At 40.5% G+C, this 17,925-nt stretch overlaps 1 protein-coding gene across 2 annotated transcripts; it reads right to left on the reverse strand.

Moving 5' to 3' along the window:
- Positions 1-459: 459 nt before the first annotated feature.
- Positions 460-11,197, reverse strand: LOC145877314 (E3 ubiquitin-protein ligase TRIM8-like). 2 transcript variants are annotated; one of them, XM_082972628.1, is made up of 7 exons: positions 10,504-11,197; positions 9,975-10,070; positions 4,665-4,715; positions 4,202-4,304; positions 2,194-2,259; positions 1,493-1,891; positions 460-1,354 (listed from the first exon to the last, which is right to left on the reverse strand). In XM_082972628.1, exons 1-6 carry the CDS (start codon positions 11,098-11,100, stop codon positions 1,695-1,697), a joined length of 1,110 nt encoding a protein of 369 aa, XP_082828754.1. In that variant the 5' UTR covers positions 11,101-11,197; the 3' UTR covers positions 460-1,354; positions 1,493-1,694. The 2 variants fall into 2 exon arrangements, with proteins under 2 accessions (XP_082828754.1, XP_082828753.1); XM_082972627.1 differs by lacking the exons at positions 460-1,354; positions 1,493-1,891; positions 2,194-2,259 and having other exon boundaries at positions 3,167-4,304.
- Positions 11,198-17,925: the final 6,728 nt, after the last annotated feature.

Here is a 17,925-nt window from a genome sequence, read left to right on the forward strand (position 1 = left end):
ACATCACTGCTCTAGAGGAGATCTGCATGGAGGAATGGGCCAAAATACCAGCAACAGTGTGTGAAAACCTTGTGAAGACTTACAGAAAACGTTTGACCTGTGTCATTGCCAACAAAGGGTATATAACAAAGTATTGAGATACATTTTTGTTATTGACCAAATACTTATTTTCCACCATAATTTCCAAATAAATTCATAAAAAATCCTACAATGTGATTTTCTGGATTTTTTTTCTCATTTTGTCTGTCATAGTTGACGTGTACCTATGATGAAAATTACAGGCCTCTCTCATCTTTTTAAGTGGGAGAACTTGCACAATTGGTGGCTGACTAAATACTTTTCCCCCCCACTGTATATATATATATATATATATATATATATATATATATATATATATATATATATATATACATTTGCAGTCAATATTAATGTAAAAAAAGAGGGAACACTTTATGCCTTTCTTACTTTTATTGAGTGCCAGTGAAAATATGCAAATTAACAAATCAATTGAATACCCAGAATAGACCACCTACACTTTGCCTCCTTCCCTGCTATGCACAAGGCAGTAGAAATGGCATGTTTAAAATGAATGAGAAACTCTCTATTAAAGCATCCAGCTTTTATGAAACATGACAGTGTACAGTATATTCAGCTAACTGTCTAAATAACGTAGGGATTTACATCATATTTACGTAGTGCAAGTTACTATACACAAGGCCTGTTACAAGCACCCATTGAAATGGTAATAGTTTAACAGTAATTGAAACACCTTGCCACATTCAACAACTTGTGGTTAAGAACAAAGTGCTGCTGAAAACTTGGGAACAATAACAATCCCTTTAAGGACTGTTTATCTCTTTTCCCTGTCAATGAGAGCAGAGTATTAACCTATATCATCAACTGTTATTCCAAAAACATGTGACCATAAGTGGCAAACATATGCTCATTAATAGCCCTCAATTATACATAAACAATACGAACATGTTGGATCTACAGTCGAGCCTATGTGGCATGTTTGTACAAGAACCAAAAATATAAATCATTTAAGGAAAATAATATGAAAATGAAACCCACAGATATTAACACTATCTGAGGAGAAGCTGATTGGAATTGGATGGTACCTGAGCTACAGTTGGCTCTAGTTCTATCTATTCATCTTCCTTTTTAATGCTACGTTTCTGTTGTGGATATTTGATAGCAAACCAGTCTCTGTCTTTCAGAGCTACTGGCTCTGCTTGTAGGCAGGAGTCACAGTCCTTTTTACCTGGTATTCTGCAACTTGTTATGAAATTAAGCAAATGCCGCTCAACAGCTTTCACTTCATCACCTGTCCACTTGCTTCTCACCTTCACAGCTTTCATAAATGCAAACAAAATACAGCTGATTAACAATGAGCTCTGTTAAAGTGACAAATGGAGGATATGATACAAAGGATTCTAGTTAGTAGTTATATGATGTTATCAATACATGTGAATACAAAATGCTTACTAACCTTGCTTTCCTTTGGAGCACTTTGAGGAAGCTTGGGATGTGACTATTTTACCATGTCTTGGTTGTGTGTTGCTCATGTTATCCAGGGTGGTTGGCTCAGGAGTGCCCTCCATGTTATCCAGGGTGGTTGACTCAGGAGTGCCCTCCATGTTATCCAGGGTGGTTGGCTCAGGAGTGCCCTCCATGTTATCCAGGGTGGTTGGCTAAGGAGTGCCCTCCATGTTATCCAGGGTGGTTGACTCAGGAGTGCCCTCCATGTTATCCAGGGTGGTTGGCTCAGGAGTGCCCTCCATGTTATCCAGGGTGGTTGACTCAGGAGTGCCCTCCATGTTATCCAGGGTGGTTGACTCTTGTGTTTGCCTCAGAAGTGTCTGGTCCCTAGAAGTTTCTGTTGTTGAGCCTTTGCAAAGTAATAATGAATGTGATTATTTTCTATGAGCTTTATGACAATACATTTGCTTGCTTGTATTATTCACTGTAAACAACCTCAATGTCAGGCAATACGCAATTCTACATTAGATATTAACTGATATTTCAGATATAAACATAAACTGATTGCAAATCCATAAATGTGGAATTACTTATCACCACCAATGTGATTGTTTAAAAACAGATAGAGGATCGTTTCGATAATCCCAACAGAAATGTGCATTTATGTGACATAACTTAAAGATATTACCACATATATACAAGTCAGGATACCTTTGCATTGATGTAGGTCAGCAATGGATTCTTCGCTGGAATCATCATCACTCATTTCTACTTCATCTGGTTGGGTAAAAAACATTTACGGCCAATTATTTAAATGAAGGACTAACAACACTTATAATAGTTATATTTGAAGTTGCTAAAAACTATATTTCAAACAAAGTTTTAACTTCAGGATTGACCTCAATGTCATCCAGCCCTTTCCCCTGCAGGTAAGGCAGTCTTCCTTTTTCGATTGCTATCAACAGTTTGCTGACTTTTGCGAGCTGCAGGGTACTCTCTGGAAGCCGATAGAATTCTCTATGGACATGGATGTCATGTCCTAGAAAGGTGCCTCTGGGTTCTTTGCGCCGCATTGATTTGCATACTTGCGAAAGCAGTCGGAGCCTCTGTAATGGGAAAGGATACCTGGCCGTGCAAACATGTACACATTTTCTTTGTGGATTTGACACTCTTTCCTGCTTATCATGAGGAGGTCCATAGCAGCAATCATGTCAGGGGTTAGAAGCACTGGAACCTTTCTTGACCTTTTACCTCGAATCTCAACTCTCTCAAAGTGCTCTGCAAGCTTCCTCTCAAAGTCAGTAAGGCCACTCACAATGTCTGGATTCAGCTCCGTAAGATCCCTGGATGTGAAAGACTGAAGCTCCATTTTTGAAACTTCCCCTTCCCTCCTTCTGTTAAATAGTACTACCTGCGTCAAAGTCACTTTAGCAAGATTTCCAAAGCTTTTGCTGTTGGGTTCTTCCTCAAGGTCCTTCATACACTTAGCACGCTCAGTAGCAAGAAACTTGTGCAGCGCCGACACATCCTCTGTAAAGGGTCAAACCTGTGGTTTATTCCATTTGGCTTGTTGAAGTGTACCCAACGCGGTAGCTGAAATGGACTCTGTCCACTTTTTCTGATGTAAAGTGGCAAATTGCTTTGCAGACTCTGCAACAGCAGGGCGATTTTCAATGATGGCATTGCATTGCACAATGCCTGCAACTTTGGCTAAACTGTGTCCCAATTTCAAAGCCAATGATGGGATTTTATACGAGTTGCTTTCAACATCATAACCAGCAACAGATCTTACTGCCTGTATCACATGGGGAAAGTTACAGGGCATAACAAGGTCTTCGGTGCTCTTCAATGGTGTTATAGCCCTTGCCGTTATCAATAGTCTTGCCATCTCTCTCATTTTTTGGCGTGCGTAGTCATTCCTTTTCTCATATGGTTTCCTGGAATTTAACACTGACTCGCCGATACAAAGGATTTCAGTTTCACTCCTTACAACCGAGGAAACGTCATCCTGGTTCATTTCACAAACAATCTTCCAAACAGCTTCCTTAACTGAGTCAGGTCTTGGTATGTGCAATTGAATCCATTTCCGCCCAACTTGAGGCTCTCCCTCAACAGATTTCTTCGGGCAGTTTCTCACGTCTCCATAGGGAATTTCTTGCATACAGTCCTTCGCAAAATTTGCAGTGACGGTAGTAATCAGATGGTTTTGCAGTACTAGGTCTTCTACAGGCAACCATCTCTCCAGTGCCACAGCTTGCCACTTCAGCATTATGGTCAAAGTTTCCTCTCTTCTTAAGAGAGCGTAACAACTCTCTTCTTTTGCGGGATCCTTTATTAAAACTGAAAGCCATTGCAACATCAGGCTTTTCACTGTGGATGGATTCGAGGTGTCTTGCCAATTTAGAAATGGCCTTTTTACAATAAAGACAAAATTGCTTCTTGTTGTACTTGCTTCCTTTTGCTGTTATTGACAAAGGTGTGACATTTATGGAGCTTTTCTGGTGTGATGTGTTCTCTGATGAATTCACACTGCAGCTTATTACTGAAGTACAAGGATTGCTGCGCATCTTTGAATAACTTAATGTTCTTGGCTTCTCTGAACTGGTGGTACTATCCCCACTGTGTGCTGTAACGTTCCCTAATGGTGTGTTCTCTGACAGTTTGTGGTGGAGATTATTTTCTGTGGTTTTATATTCCTTACTACAAGAACTTATAGTACTTATAATAGAAGCATCCAAGAAACTGCCACATGTGTCTGGAACATAGTCTGCATCGTCATAGTCCGTAGCATCCGAAGATTCATCAAGTAGGTCAGTAGAGGTCTGAAGAAAAATGGAGAAAAAAAGCATCTAATTCTGTCAATAACTTATACATGTATTAATACCTGGGGTATCATACTCCCTACAGTACCATCACATTGTGCATAACACCTACATACTCACAGATAAATTAATTATGGTGAACTGATTGAAAGACCTCTGTCTCTCAGCTATCTCTTTTTTAGCCTTCTCATAACGATCATGATGGCGCTTCAGATTTTGCAGATAGCGTCTTTTTCTAAAATTAATTTGTATAAGTCTTACTGGAAATTACTACAATGTTTCCTCACATCAAAAATACCACAATGTGTTTACAAAGAACATTAACTATTTTATCTAATAACAAGAATGCAGCTTTCTTACCTGCTTTGCTGTAGGACACTGGAAGGGTATAATTCCACTGGACTTGCTTGCCTTGAATGAAATGATGAAGAATAAATATTTGTTTGTAATAACACAGCACCATAACAGTAAATTAGGATATTATACATTATACTGTATGTGAAAATAATTTGTGATAAGAAATGGATAATACTGTTTTATAGATGACCTATAGATGAAAATATTAATATGTGGATCTGGGGTTTTTAAGCAAGACTCTATAGAAATGGTTAAAACTGTACAATATCTGCTAGCCAACAATATGAGGACCGTGTAACACACACACTCTGCTCTGGTTGGGTCATACCATATCGAGACGTCATCTGAAACACATTTACGTCTTGAACAGACTAAATACAAAATGAGGACATGACGACTGATCACATCTAGAGTCAAGGTTAATGACTTTGAGTTATCCTTTTGTTGTCAAAGAAAGCTCACAACCTTAAAATTAATGTAAATGGATCTACTGCCATATCAATTAATTCACGCAAATTGATAAGAAGTATGTTAAATGGGCAAAAACATTGCCCAAAAAATACAAAAACATAGGCATTAGAGAGAATAAAGATTAATTGTATGTTTTGAGGAGCGGTTAGTTCTGTCAAATGGTCGGGCTAATTTTGTTTACGCTATGATATCGAAACAAGTTACGGGAATGTTGATATTGTGAACATTTTACATAAAAGGTTGGTTGTAATACAGTAAAAAGCCATTTAATTTATATATTGGAATGAACTGAGACAACAATTTAATTTAAATAGAAAAGATCTACAGTACATCTATACATCTACAACCGCATTACTACTGTAACTACAGTACATCTATACATCTACAACCGCATTACTACATTAGTACAGTAACTACAGTACATCTATACATCTACAACCGCATTACTACAGTAACTACAGTACATCTATACATCTACAACCACATTACTACAGTAACTACAGTACATCTATACATCTACAACCGCATTACTACAGTAACTACAGTACATCTATACATCTACAACCGCATTACTACAGTAACTACAGTACATCTATACATCTACAACCGCATTACTACAGTAACTACAGTACATCTATACATCTACAACCGCATTACTACAGTAACTACAGTACATCTATACATCTACAACCGCATTACTACAGTAACTACAGTACATCTATACATCTACCACCGCATTACTACAGTAACTACAGTACATCTATACATCTACAACCGCATTACTACAGTAACTACAGTACATCTATACATCTACAACCACATTACTACAGTAACTACAGTACATCTATACATCTACAACCACATTACTACAGTAACTACAGTATCTATATCCAGAATTCCACTAGTTGTACAGCTGTGGACAGAAGAAATCTGTCTTCTAAATGCAGCTGCCTTAAAAAGAACATAAAATGTTTCCAGTTATCTGTTGTAATGTCATACAGACGTATATCTCTCTAAAATGTGATAGGACTGGTAAAAGCTAACTGGACTAAATGACAATGGCAGTCTCCATTCTAGATAGTACATATATTCCAAAGAGGCAAGCTGTGACACACTATCTCTCTACAATCTCCTCCTTATTCCTCTGACACTGGCAGGAATGAAGACCAGAAGAGAGAAAGAAAGAGATAATGGAAGAGAAGCCAGAAGAAGAGTGTGACATTACCTCCTGGGGTGGTTGTCCCAGCATGTGGTGGCCATAATTCAAACTAAAGGTCTGTCTAAGACTAGAGGAACAGAGCCAACAGACTCCCAGTTTGCGTCCCAAGTGGCACCCTATTCACTATATAGTGCACTACTTTTGACCAGAGCCTAATGGCCAGAGCACTACGTTTGACCAGAACTCTGATCTAAAGTAGGGCACTATATAGGGAACAGGGTGCCATTTGGGATGCCGGCTCTGACTCTCTGATAGGCCAATACCTCTAAACGTTCCTGAATCTCCAATGTGCAGTGTAGCATAGTACCAGATACTCACAGCATGAGGCGAGGTTGGAGAAGCTACTGTAGGAAAGTCTTTAAACTAACTAGAAAACAGGCATGGAGCCCTGAGCTGGTTATATAAGGATGTTAAAATGTAAACATCTAGAGGATGGAGATAAAGGTGTGTTTAATCCATACTTTCTATAAGCTTCTATACAGAACCTCTACAGATATCAGCCATTTCCATTGAGGATTTTCCCCAGAGTGGCCACAGACTTTGTTTCCAACTCCACAGCCTGGATCCAGTGTCCCGCTGAGCTATGGCCTCAGTGGTCCTGCTCTGACTTGGGGCCAAGACGAGACCACTTGGACCTTCCGAGCGGCATTTTACATAACAATTGGCTAACTGTGTACATGGGTTAACGCCTTCCACAGTTAACACTTTCTCACAAAGCAACTGTCCTGATGATGCAGAGAGAGGTTGTTGAGTCTGCTCTTCACAAGTCTCTAGTGTCACCCTAAGGAGTCTGCTCTTCACAAGTCTCTAGTGTCACCCTAAGGAGTCTGCACTTCACAAGTCTCTAGTGTCACCCTAAGGAGTCTGCTCTTCACAAGTCTCTAGTGTCACCCTAAGGAGTCTGCTCTTCACAAGTCTCTAGTGTCACCCTAAGGAGTCTGCTCTTCACAAGTCTCTAGTGTCACCCTAAGGTGATGAAAACACACTTCCCAAAACATAACACTAGAGCTTAACCTGTTAGGGCTAGGGGGCAGTATTGACACGGCTGGATAAAAAACATACCCGATTTAATCTGGTTACCACTCCTACCCAGTAACTAGAATATGCATATACTTATTACATATGGATAGAAAACACCCTAAATTTTCTAAAACTGTTTGAATGGTGTCTGTGAGTATAACAGAACTCAAATGGCAGGTCAAAACCTGAGAGATTCCTTTACAGGAAGTGTCCTGTCTGACCATTTCTTGAACTTCTTTTCCATCTCTATCATTTACTAAGGATCTCTGCTCTAACGTGACACTTCCCACGTCGTCCATAGGCGCTCAGAGCCCGGGAAAAAACAGAATGTCGTCATTCCAGCCCCAGGCTGAAACACATTATCGCCTTTCTCAAGTGGCCGATCAAGGGACACTGGCCTTATGAGCGTGACCCCGACCGCCCCCGCCTTTGGGATTTTTTCCTCTGTTTGCCGAAAAGGAGATTCCCTGTCGGAATATTATCGCTTTTCTACGAGAAAAGTGTCGTAAAAATTGATTTTAAACAGCGGTTGACATGCTTCGAAGTACGGTAATGGAATATTTAGAATTTTATTGTCACGAATTGCGCCATGCGCGCGACACTTCTTTACTATTTCAGGTTGTGTCTGGAACGCACGAACAAAACGCCGCTATTCGGATATAACGATGGATTATTTTGGACCAAACCAACATTTGTTATTGAAGTAGCAGTCCTGGGTGTGTATTCTGACGAAGACAACAAAAGGTAATCAAACTTTTATAATAGTAAATATGATTATGGTGAGTGCTAAACTTGCCGGGTGTCTAAATAGCGAGCCCGTGATGCCTGGGCTATGTACTTAGAATATTGCAAAATGTGCTTTCACCAAAAAGCTATTTTAAAATCGGACATATCGAGTGCATAGAGGAGGTCTGTATCTATAATTCTTAAAATAATTGTTATGCTTTTTGTGAACGTTTATCGTGAGTAATTTAGTAAAATGTTAGCGAATTCCCCGGAAGTTTGCGGGGGGTATGCTAGTTCTGAACGTCACATGCTAATGTAAAAGCTGGTTTTTGATATAAATATGAACTTGATTGAACAAAACATGCATGTATTGTATAACATAATGTCCTAGGGTTGTCATCTGATGAAGATCATCAAAGGTGAGTGCTGCATTTAGCTGTCTTCTGGGTTTTGGTGACATTATATGCTGGCTTGAAAAATGGGTGTCTGATTATTTCTGGCTTGGTACTCTGCTGACATAATCTAATGTTTTGCTTTCGTTGTAAAGCCTTTTTGAAATCGGACAGTGTGGTTAGATTAACGAGAGTCTTGTCTTTAAATGGCTGTAAAATAGTCATATGTTTGAGAAATTGAAGTAATAGGATTTTTAAGGTTTTGAAAATCGCGCCACAGGATAGTAGTGGCTGTTACGTAGGTGGGACGAATTCGTCCCGCCTAGCCTAGAGAGGTTTTAAAACCCACTACCCCCATTCCACTACTTTGACCCTATCTGCTCCTGCACCAGGCCAACTAACCCTACACTCATTAAAACCCACTACCCCATTCCACTACTTTGACCCTATCTGCTCCTGCACCAGGCCAACTAACCCTACACTCATTAAAACCCACTACCCCATTCCACTACTTTGACCCTATCTGCTCCTGCACCAGGCCAACTAACCCTACACTCATTAAAACCCACTACCCCATTCCACTACTTTGACCCTATCTGCTCCTGCACCAGGCCAACTAACCCTACACTCATTAAAACCCACTACCCCATTCCACTACTTTGACCCTATCTGCTCCTGCACCAGGCCAACTAACCCTACACTCATTAAAACCCACTACCCCCATTCCACTACTTTGACCCTATCTGCTCCTGCACCAGGCCAACTAACCCTACACTCATTAAAACCCACTACCCCCATTCCACTACTTTGACCCTATCTGCTCCTGCACCAGGCCAACTAACCCTACACTCATTAAAACCCACTACCCCATTCCACTACTTTGACCCTATCTGCTCCTGCACCAGGCCAACTAACCCTACACTCATTAAAACCCACTACCCCATTCCACTACTTTGACCCTATCTGCTCCTGCACCAGGCCAACTAACCCTACACTCATTAAAACCCACTACCCCATTCCACTACTTTGACCCTATCTGCTCCTGCACCAGGCCAACGACCTGGGAGGACAGGACACCACCACTCAACACACCCTGGAACTCTTCTGAAGTCAAATCTAGTATGACCAAATACTTCTCTGCAGCTGCCACCAAAACATTTTTTTTCTTCTGTGATTTACATTCCATTTCTGCGGTACAGTTGATAACCATTTGCTATGAACACTAAGAAGCCAACCTTACTGAAGCATATATCAATGGTTGGCCCATCCCTCTGTGCTGTCACAGATCTACTACTCACAGGGATCCTCTCAGGATCCCTCAGCCTTGACCCATCCTCCTCTACTTTCTTCACTGCCTCAGCAGTGACAACCTGTTCCCAACAGTGGGGTCAGTGGGATTGGATAGGGGCCCCTCTTCCTCTCTCTCTCTCTCTGACTGGAGGAGACAGGTGAAATGGTGTGTCTCCTCTGGTCAACAATACTCACCTTGAGAGACTCCACAGCCTGTTGGAGCTCCTTCAGCTCCTTCTCTCTCTCCTGGAATCTCTGCTGGACCTTCTGCTGACTCATCCCCAGCTGCCTCTGTGGAGAATCACTCTTCAATGAGCTATCAAGCTTTATTAGTCCAGTAGATCAATAGTATAGTAATGTGACATAGGGCCCATAGAGAGGAAGATCTAAAAAAATGGATGGTCCATTTACTAAATGATATTTATTTGTTGCTATGTGAATGATTATAGTTTTTATGGTAGGACTACATGTATCAACAGGTTGAGACTGAACTTTGGACTCATAAAAGGGCATTCAGAATGATAATAGTCTTTGACATTATAAAATGGTGATACATTTAGAGAATCTGGGTTGACATATCAATATACTCAAGGTTTGTGTTCATATTTGTTCTGCTGAGGATTCATTTCATTTCAATGATCTCATATTCAAACAGCCTTAGTTCCTACTGTATCTTTAATTCTTTGTTTATCAGACAGTCACCAATAAGTTGTTCTGGTCTTACCTGTTTCTCAGTCATCTCTGCTGCAGCTGACACTGTATCATGGCCTTTATGTTCGTCCATTGTACACTGATAACAGATACACTGCTGATCGGTACGACAGTAAACCTCCAGCAGTTTGTCATGATGAGAGCAGATCTTCTCCTGTAGTTGTGCGGTGGCTTTGACCATCTTGTGCTTCTTCAAAGCAGGAGATTCGTAGTGAGATTGGAGGTGAGTCTCACAGTAAGAGGCCAGACACACCAGACAGGACATGAGGGCTTTCTGCTTTCTGGTCCCAGTGCAGACATCACACACCACATCTCTAGGTCCAGCATAGCACAGAGCAGGAGGGGGAGCAGCCTGGAGTCCTGTCTTCTTCAGTTTCTCCACCACCTCAGCCAACATGTTATTTTTACTCAGCGTCGGCCTCGGACTGAAGGTCTGTCTGCACTGAGGACAGCTATAGACCCCTTTCAGAACATCCTGATCCCAGCAGCCCTCAATACAGCTCCTACAGTAACTGTGTCCACAGGGGATGGCAACTGGTTCCTTCAGTAGATCCAGACAGACAGAACAACAGAACTGGTCCTGGTCCAGCAGAACTCCCTGTTGAGCCATTTGGACGGTTGTTCACTCTCACACAGACAGACGACACAGAGACTCAGATCAGTTTCGTTTCCTCAGAAGAGAGTTTGTGAAGGGGGATGGACTTCCTGGTTCTGCCAGAGGGGTGGGGTTAGAGGGAGGGAGGGAGGAATGCAGGAAGAGAGAGAGGAACTGCATGCAACATCAAGAGGGAGACAAATAGTTTTGTTCCAATGTTAGAGCCCTTAACATGGAACAAATGACATAATGAATCTTAAAATGTGAGTTGTTAGAATATATGAAGGGTAACAGTTTTCTATGAAGTACGTATGTATCATTATTTTAATCACCTTTATAATGCCTTATAAATCGATAAGTCCTGAGGAGGTGTGATATATGGTTATTATACAGTACCACGGCTAAGGGCTGTTCTTAGACAAGACACAACACGGATTGAGAATTATCTAACACTTTCAACAATACAATCACATTTTATTTTATTGGTTTCATACACATATTTATCAGATGTTATTGTGGGTGAAGGGAAATGCTTGTGTTCCTGGTTCCAACAGTGCAGTAATATCTAACAATGCTTGTGTTCCCAGCTCCAACAGTGCAGTAATATCTAACAATGCTTGTGTTCCCAGCTCACAGAGGGCAGAAGTCAATGAAAATATTAGGACAAGCAATGATATATATATATATATATATATATATATACATATATACACTGTATACTGTGATGTGATGCATAGACAATTTGGAGTACATCTGTAGTATATCTGAAGAATAGTAGATGTACAGTAGTAGTTATATAGGATGAACCAGGACTAGAATACAGTATATACATATTAAGTGGACAGCAGTAGTTATATAGGATGAACCATGACTGGAATACAGTATATACATATGAAGTGGACAGCAGTAGTTATATAGGATGAACCAGGACTAGAATACAGTATATACATATGAAGTGGGCAGCAGTAGTTATATAGGATGAACCATGACTAGAATACAGTATATACATATGAAGTGGACAGCAGTAGTTATATAGGATGAACCAGGACTGGAATACAGTATATACATATGAAGTGGACAGCAGTAGTTATATAGGATGAACCAGGACTGGAATACAGTATATACATTTGTATTTATTTCACCTTTATTTAACCAGGTAGGCAAGTTGAGAACAAGTTCTCATTTACAATTGCGACCTGGCCAAGATAAAGCAAAGCAGTTCGACAACATACAACAACACAGAGTTACACATGGAGTAAAACAAACATACAGTCAATAATACAGTAAAAACATAAGTCTATATACATTGTGAGCAAATTAGGTGAGATAAGGGAGGTAAAGGCAATAAATAGGCCATGGTGGCAAAGTAAATACAATATAGCAAGTAAAACACTGGAATGGTAGATTTATAATTTGAAGAAAGTTCAAAGTTAAAATATAAATAATATGGTGCAAAGGAGCAAAATAAATAAATAAATAAATACAGTAGGGGAACAAGTAGTATTTTGGGCTAAATTATAGATGGGCTATGTACAGGTGCAGTGATCTGGGAGCTGCTCTGACAGCTGGTGCTTAAAGCTAGTGAGGGAGATATGTGTTTCCAGTTTCAGAGATTTTTGTAGTTCGTTCCAGTCATTGGCAGCAGAGAACTGGAAGGAGAGACGGCCAAAGGAGGAAATGGCTTTGTGGGTAACCAGAGAGATCCCTGACCTTATCTTCTCTCAAGAAGATGTCTGGTAGGCCCATTTACATACCTTTTTTGGACATTTCAAGATAGCAGATGTTTGAGTTGGGTCTATTAACACAGCTGTGAGTTGTTATTTTTTTCATTTTTTCATTTTTGACAAAATGAGCACTCCTGGAAGTGACAGATTTTGACTCATATTGAGTGATAAGACTGAGCTATTTAAAAACACTTTTTCAACATTTCAAGATAGCAGTTAGTTCAGTTTGATCTTATTAAAGACGGCTGTATCATTTTTTTATTCATTTTGACATATTGTTTGGGACCACTTTTTTTGCTCTGTTTGAAGGCTGTCAGCTTCTTCTCAGGAAGAGAATCCCTTAGCCTTTCGACTAATTTTGGGTTAGTTCTCTCAAGAAGAACTAACCCATCTCAACATGACAGAAAGTAAGACAGGAGTCCCTGACCTTATCTTCTCTCAAGAAGATGTCTGGTAGGCCCATTTAAATACCTTTTTTGGACATTTCAAGATAGCAGATGTTTGAGTTGGGTCTATTAACACAGCTGTGAGTTGTTATTTTTTCATTTTTGACAAAATGAGCACTCCTGGAAGTGACAGATTTTGACTCATATTGAGTGATAAGACTGAGCTATTTAATGCCAACACCCAATTGTGTCCCTTATTCCATCATGCAATGCAGACATACCGGTGTATTCCTCATTTCATCATGTAATGCAGACCTACAGGTGTATCACTCATCATGCAACGCAGACATTCAGGTGCTCTCACTCATTCCTTATTTAATGTAATCATGCAGGTGCTATTCCCCAAAACAATGAATAAAGCTTACTAACCTTGTTATTTGCAGCTGAGTTTTTCAATGTTCGTTGAATCTCGTCACCACCTCTGTCGCGTACCAGTTTGCCACCGGCCTGTGAAGAACCCACAGTAAAGGGCCAGGTCTTTGATTTACGGATATTTCATCCGCACGGTTTCCGTGTCTCCTTGGAACGACAGCGGCAGTTTGAGATCCGGCTCGAAGGACCAATTGTTAAAGGAATTTTATATCTTTTATGATAATAATCAATAATCAATTCGCCTTGACTAATGCCCAAAGTTTGTAAGACAATGGGTTCAAATAATTAGGCAAGGACTCAGCTTTCTGCAAAAGGTATCTGTAGCTTTATTCAGAGAACGTTCTGAGGTCAGGATAACAAAACAGTCATTATATAGTTCTTGCTTTCTTACGCACATGCATTTACACACAATCTGTTGGTGACCTGCAACCCCCATAAACTTCTCACACTGTTTATCACCTTCTGGCTCAGCCTGTTCCTTTCCTTCAAGGTTAGGAACTCTCTGAGGTTTTACTCCCTTGACCATCTGCTTCTCTATCTCTCTATACTAATTGCATACACACATTTCTTTCCCTCTCCAGTGGTTCCTGGACTTTCCGGAACTAATCAGACTAATCGATCCCTACATTGATCTTTACTTTGATTATTCATTAACCATGCTGTATGACTAATAATTCATCATGGTTTATTGATTCATTTACATTTAATAGATAATTCTCTTATCAAGCACCCACCACTGCGACCTGTATGCTCTCGTCGGCTGGCCCTCGCTACATATTCGTCGCCAAACCCACTGGCTCCAGGTCATCTATAGGTCTTTGCTAGGCCGCCTTCACTCAGCTCACAGGTCACCATAGCAACACCCACCCATAGCACGCGCTCCAGGAGGTATATCTCACTGGTCATCCCCAAAGCCAACACCTACTTTGGACACATTTCTTTCTAGTTCTCTGCTGCCAATGACTGGAACGAATTGCAAAAATCGCTGAAGTTGGAGACATATATCTCCCTCACTAACTTTAAGCATCAGCTATCTGAGCAGCTTACCGATCGCTGCAGCTGTACACAGCCCATCTGTAAATAGCCCATCCAACTGCCTACCTCATCCCCATGTTTTTATTTACTTTTTTGCTCTTTTGCACACCAGTATTTCTACTTGCACATCATCATCTGCACATCTATCTCTCCAGTGTTAATTTGCTAAATTGTAATTACTTCGCTACTATGGCCTATTTATTGCCTTACCTCCTTACTCCATTTGCACAACTGTATATAGATTTTTCTATTGTGTTATTGACTGTATGCTTGTTTATTCCATGTGTAACTCTGTGTTGTTTGTGTCGCACTGCTTTGCTTTATCTTGGCCAGGTCGCAGTCGTAAATGAGAACTTGTTCTCAACTGGCCTACCTGGTTAAATAAATAAATAAAATCTGAACTTTATTGACAACACCCAAATGGATACTGTCATTAACGCGGTTCTTCAATAATTACACATAATTCTTAATGCTTTAGCAAACATTTTATTAAACAGGACATTCAAAAATATCCTTACAATTATAATCCAAAGTAGTGTGAAATGCACTCCTAAGCAACCTGGAAATGGAGGTTACTCCCCTGAGTTTTCCCCCATTCACATTCAGAATACATTGTGAAAAACTAAAATCTTTGCTCACCATTTTTGCTCCAGGTAGATATAGTACATCCATAACTAGTGGTTTCCTCATTAGCAGGGAGGAGTTTCTGCAATCAAATTGCCCTCGTGCCGCAATTTTAGCAAATACAGAAAGGGGCCTATATTGGAGACCAAAAGTCGTCTGGCACACTGCTTAGAGTTTCAACAACATGAATAACTTATTTCTAGCCTACAATCATTGATGTTACTACGAATGTGAAAACAAGACAAAATATGACTATTCTTGCTCATTTTAAGGCAAATATCAAATAATTGTAACATTCATTACAGAAGTCAATTGTTGTCCAACATCATGGCTCCGCTGTTGGCATCACCTTTTACAGTGGATTACCGCTGTTGTGGGCCTTTAATCATCTGTCTGACTTTGTTGTTCACACAGGAGAGATACTTAACTATCGTGGATCCTCTGGGGAGCCTCAACACCCTCATGATGCTGAAGAGGCAGAGAAGAGTCTCTCCACATCAGAACACCTCAATAAACACCTGCAGACATCCACAGGGAAGAGAACTCACTGCTGCTCTGACTGTGGGAAGAGATTCACCTCCCCATCAGGCATTAAAATTCATCAGAGAATCCACACAGGAGAGAAACCTTATAGCTGTAATCAATGTGGGAAGAGTTTTGGTCAATCTGGCCATCTGGTATCACACCAGAGAACACACACAGGAGAGAAACCTTATAGCTGTGGTCAATGTGGGAAGAGTTTTGGTCAATCTGGCCATCTGGTATCACACCAGAGAATACACACAGGAGAGAAACCTTATAGCTGTGGTCAATGTGGGAAGAGTTTTGGTGGATCTGGAGGGCTGACAGTGCACCAGAGAACACACACAGGAGAGAAACCGTATAGCTGTGATCAATGTGGGAAGAGTTTTGGTCGATCTGGAAATCTGACTGCACACCAGAGAACACACACAGGAGAGAAATCTTATAGCTGTGATCAATGTGGGAAGAGTTTTACTACATTTGCCACTGTGACTCGACACCAGAGAATACACACAGGAGAGAAACCATATAGGTGTGATCAATGTGGGAAGAGTTTTGGTGGATCTGGATGGCTGACAGTGCACCAGAGAACACACACAGGAGAGAAACCATATAGCTGTGGTCAATGTGGGAAGAGTTTTGGTGGGTCTGGAAATCTGACTGCACACCAGAGAACACACCAGAGAACACACACAGGAGAGAAATCTTATAGCTGTGGTCAATGTGGGAAGAGTTTTACTACATTTGGCACTGTGACTCGACACCAGAGAATACACACAGGAGAGAAATCTTATAGCTGTGGTCAATGTGGGAAGAGATACTCTGATAAAAGATCTCTGATCAAACATCAGAAAATACATACATGAAGGAATTGTTTCATGATATCAATGAAATGAAATCTCACAATGTAGAATGTTTTAACATTGTAGAAGGAGTATTTTAATGTCACAATGTAGAACCCTAAACGTTTGTCCCCTGTTCTATTGATTTCAACATGATATGGATATTAACCTCAGGGGGAAAATCCAGGCTCTGAATTGAAAGAGTTACTATTTATGAGATTTAACAAAAAGTGACTAACAAAAGAAAGAGTTGTGTTACACTTACCATGTTGGTGACCCACTTGAATCAAAATGCAACACTTCAAAATGTAGCTAGCTGTTTTCTACAAATTGTCTTCTAACCAGGGATGTACACATTATTCCCAGATTCCATGTGGATTTTGAGCTGTTCGTTTTAACAGGACGTGTAAACTCATCTTCCTCCTTTCGCACAATTGATTGCCAGCAGCATACCACCCTGCATCCCACTGCTTGCTTGCTTCTGAAGCTAAGCAGGGTTGGTCCTGGTCAGTCCCTAGATGGGAGACCATATGCTGCTGGAGGGCCAGTCGGAGGAACTCTTTCCTCTGGTCTAAACAATATCCCAATGCCCCAGGGCAGTGACTGCCCAGTGTAGGGTGCCGTCTTTCGGATGGGACGTTAAACGGGTGTCCTGACTCTCTGAGCTCATTAAAGATCCCATTGCACTTATCGTAAGAGTAGGGGTGTTAACCCCGGTGTCCTGGCTAAATTCCCAATCTGGCCCTCATACCATCACGGCCACCTAATCATCCCCAGCTTACAATTGGCTCGTTCATTCCCCTCATCTCCCCTGTAACTATTCCCCAGGTTGTTGCTGTAAATGAGAATGTGTTCTCAGTCAACTTAACTGGTAAAACAACGGTAAAAAGAAAAAAAAATCCACATGATATCGATGAGTTATGACAAATAAGTGTTGTGTTCCTTTGTTTAGGGACCCCTAAATTTAAATGCATCACTCCAAAATGTAGCTGACTGTCTTCTGCAGGTTGTCCTCTAATCAGTGAGGTGAAATATATCTCCCATTTCCATGTGTTTTTTTAGTTGTGTTAGTTTCAACATCACGTACAACCTGATTTCCCCCCTAATCGATATCAGTGATTTATTGCTACTTGTCAAACCAACAGTGTTTCTGGTGCTTGTACAGTTTTATAAGGTGCTTGTTTTAAATAATACAAGTAATATAATTATTGTGGCAGATGTTTGTGTATATAGCACATGTTATGTTTAGGTTTTCAATTTATCACAAACTGTTTC

This window comes from Salmo salar, unplaced genomic scaffold (assembly GCF_965601325.2).
Source record: "Salmo salar unplaced genomic scaffold, fSalSal1 ptg000858l, whole genome shotgun sequence".
In the NCBI taxonomy this organism is placed as follows: Eukaryota; Metazoa; Chordata; class Actinopteri; order Salmoniformes; family Salmonidae; genus Salmo; species Salmo salar.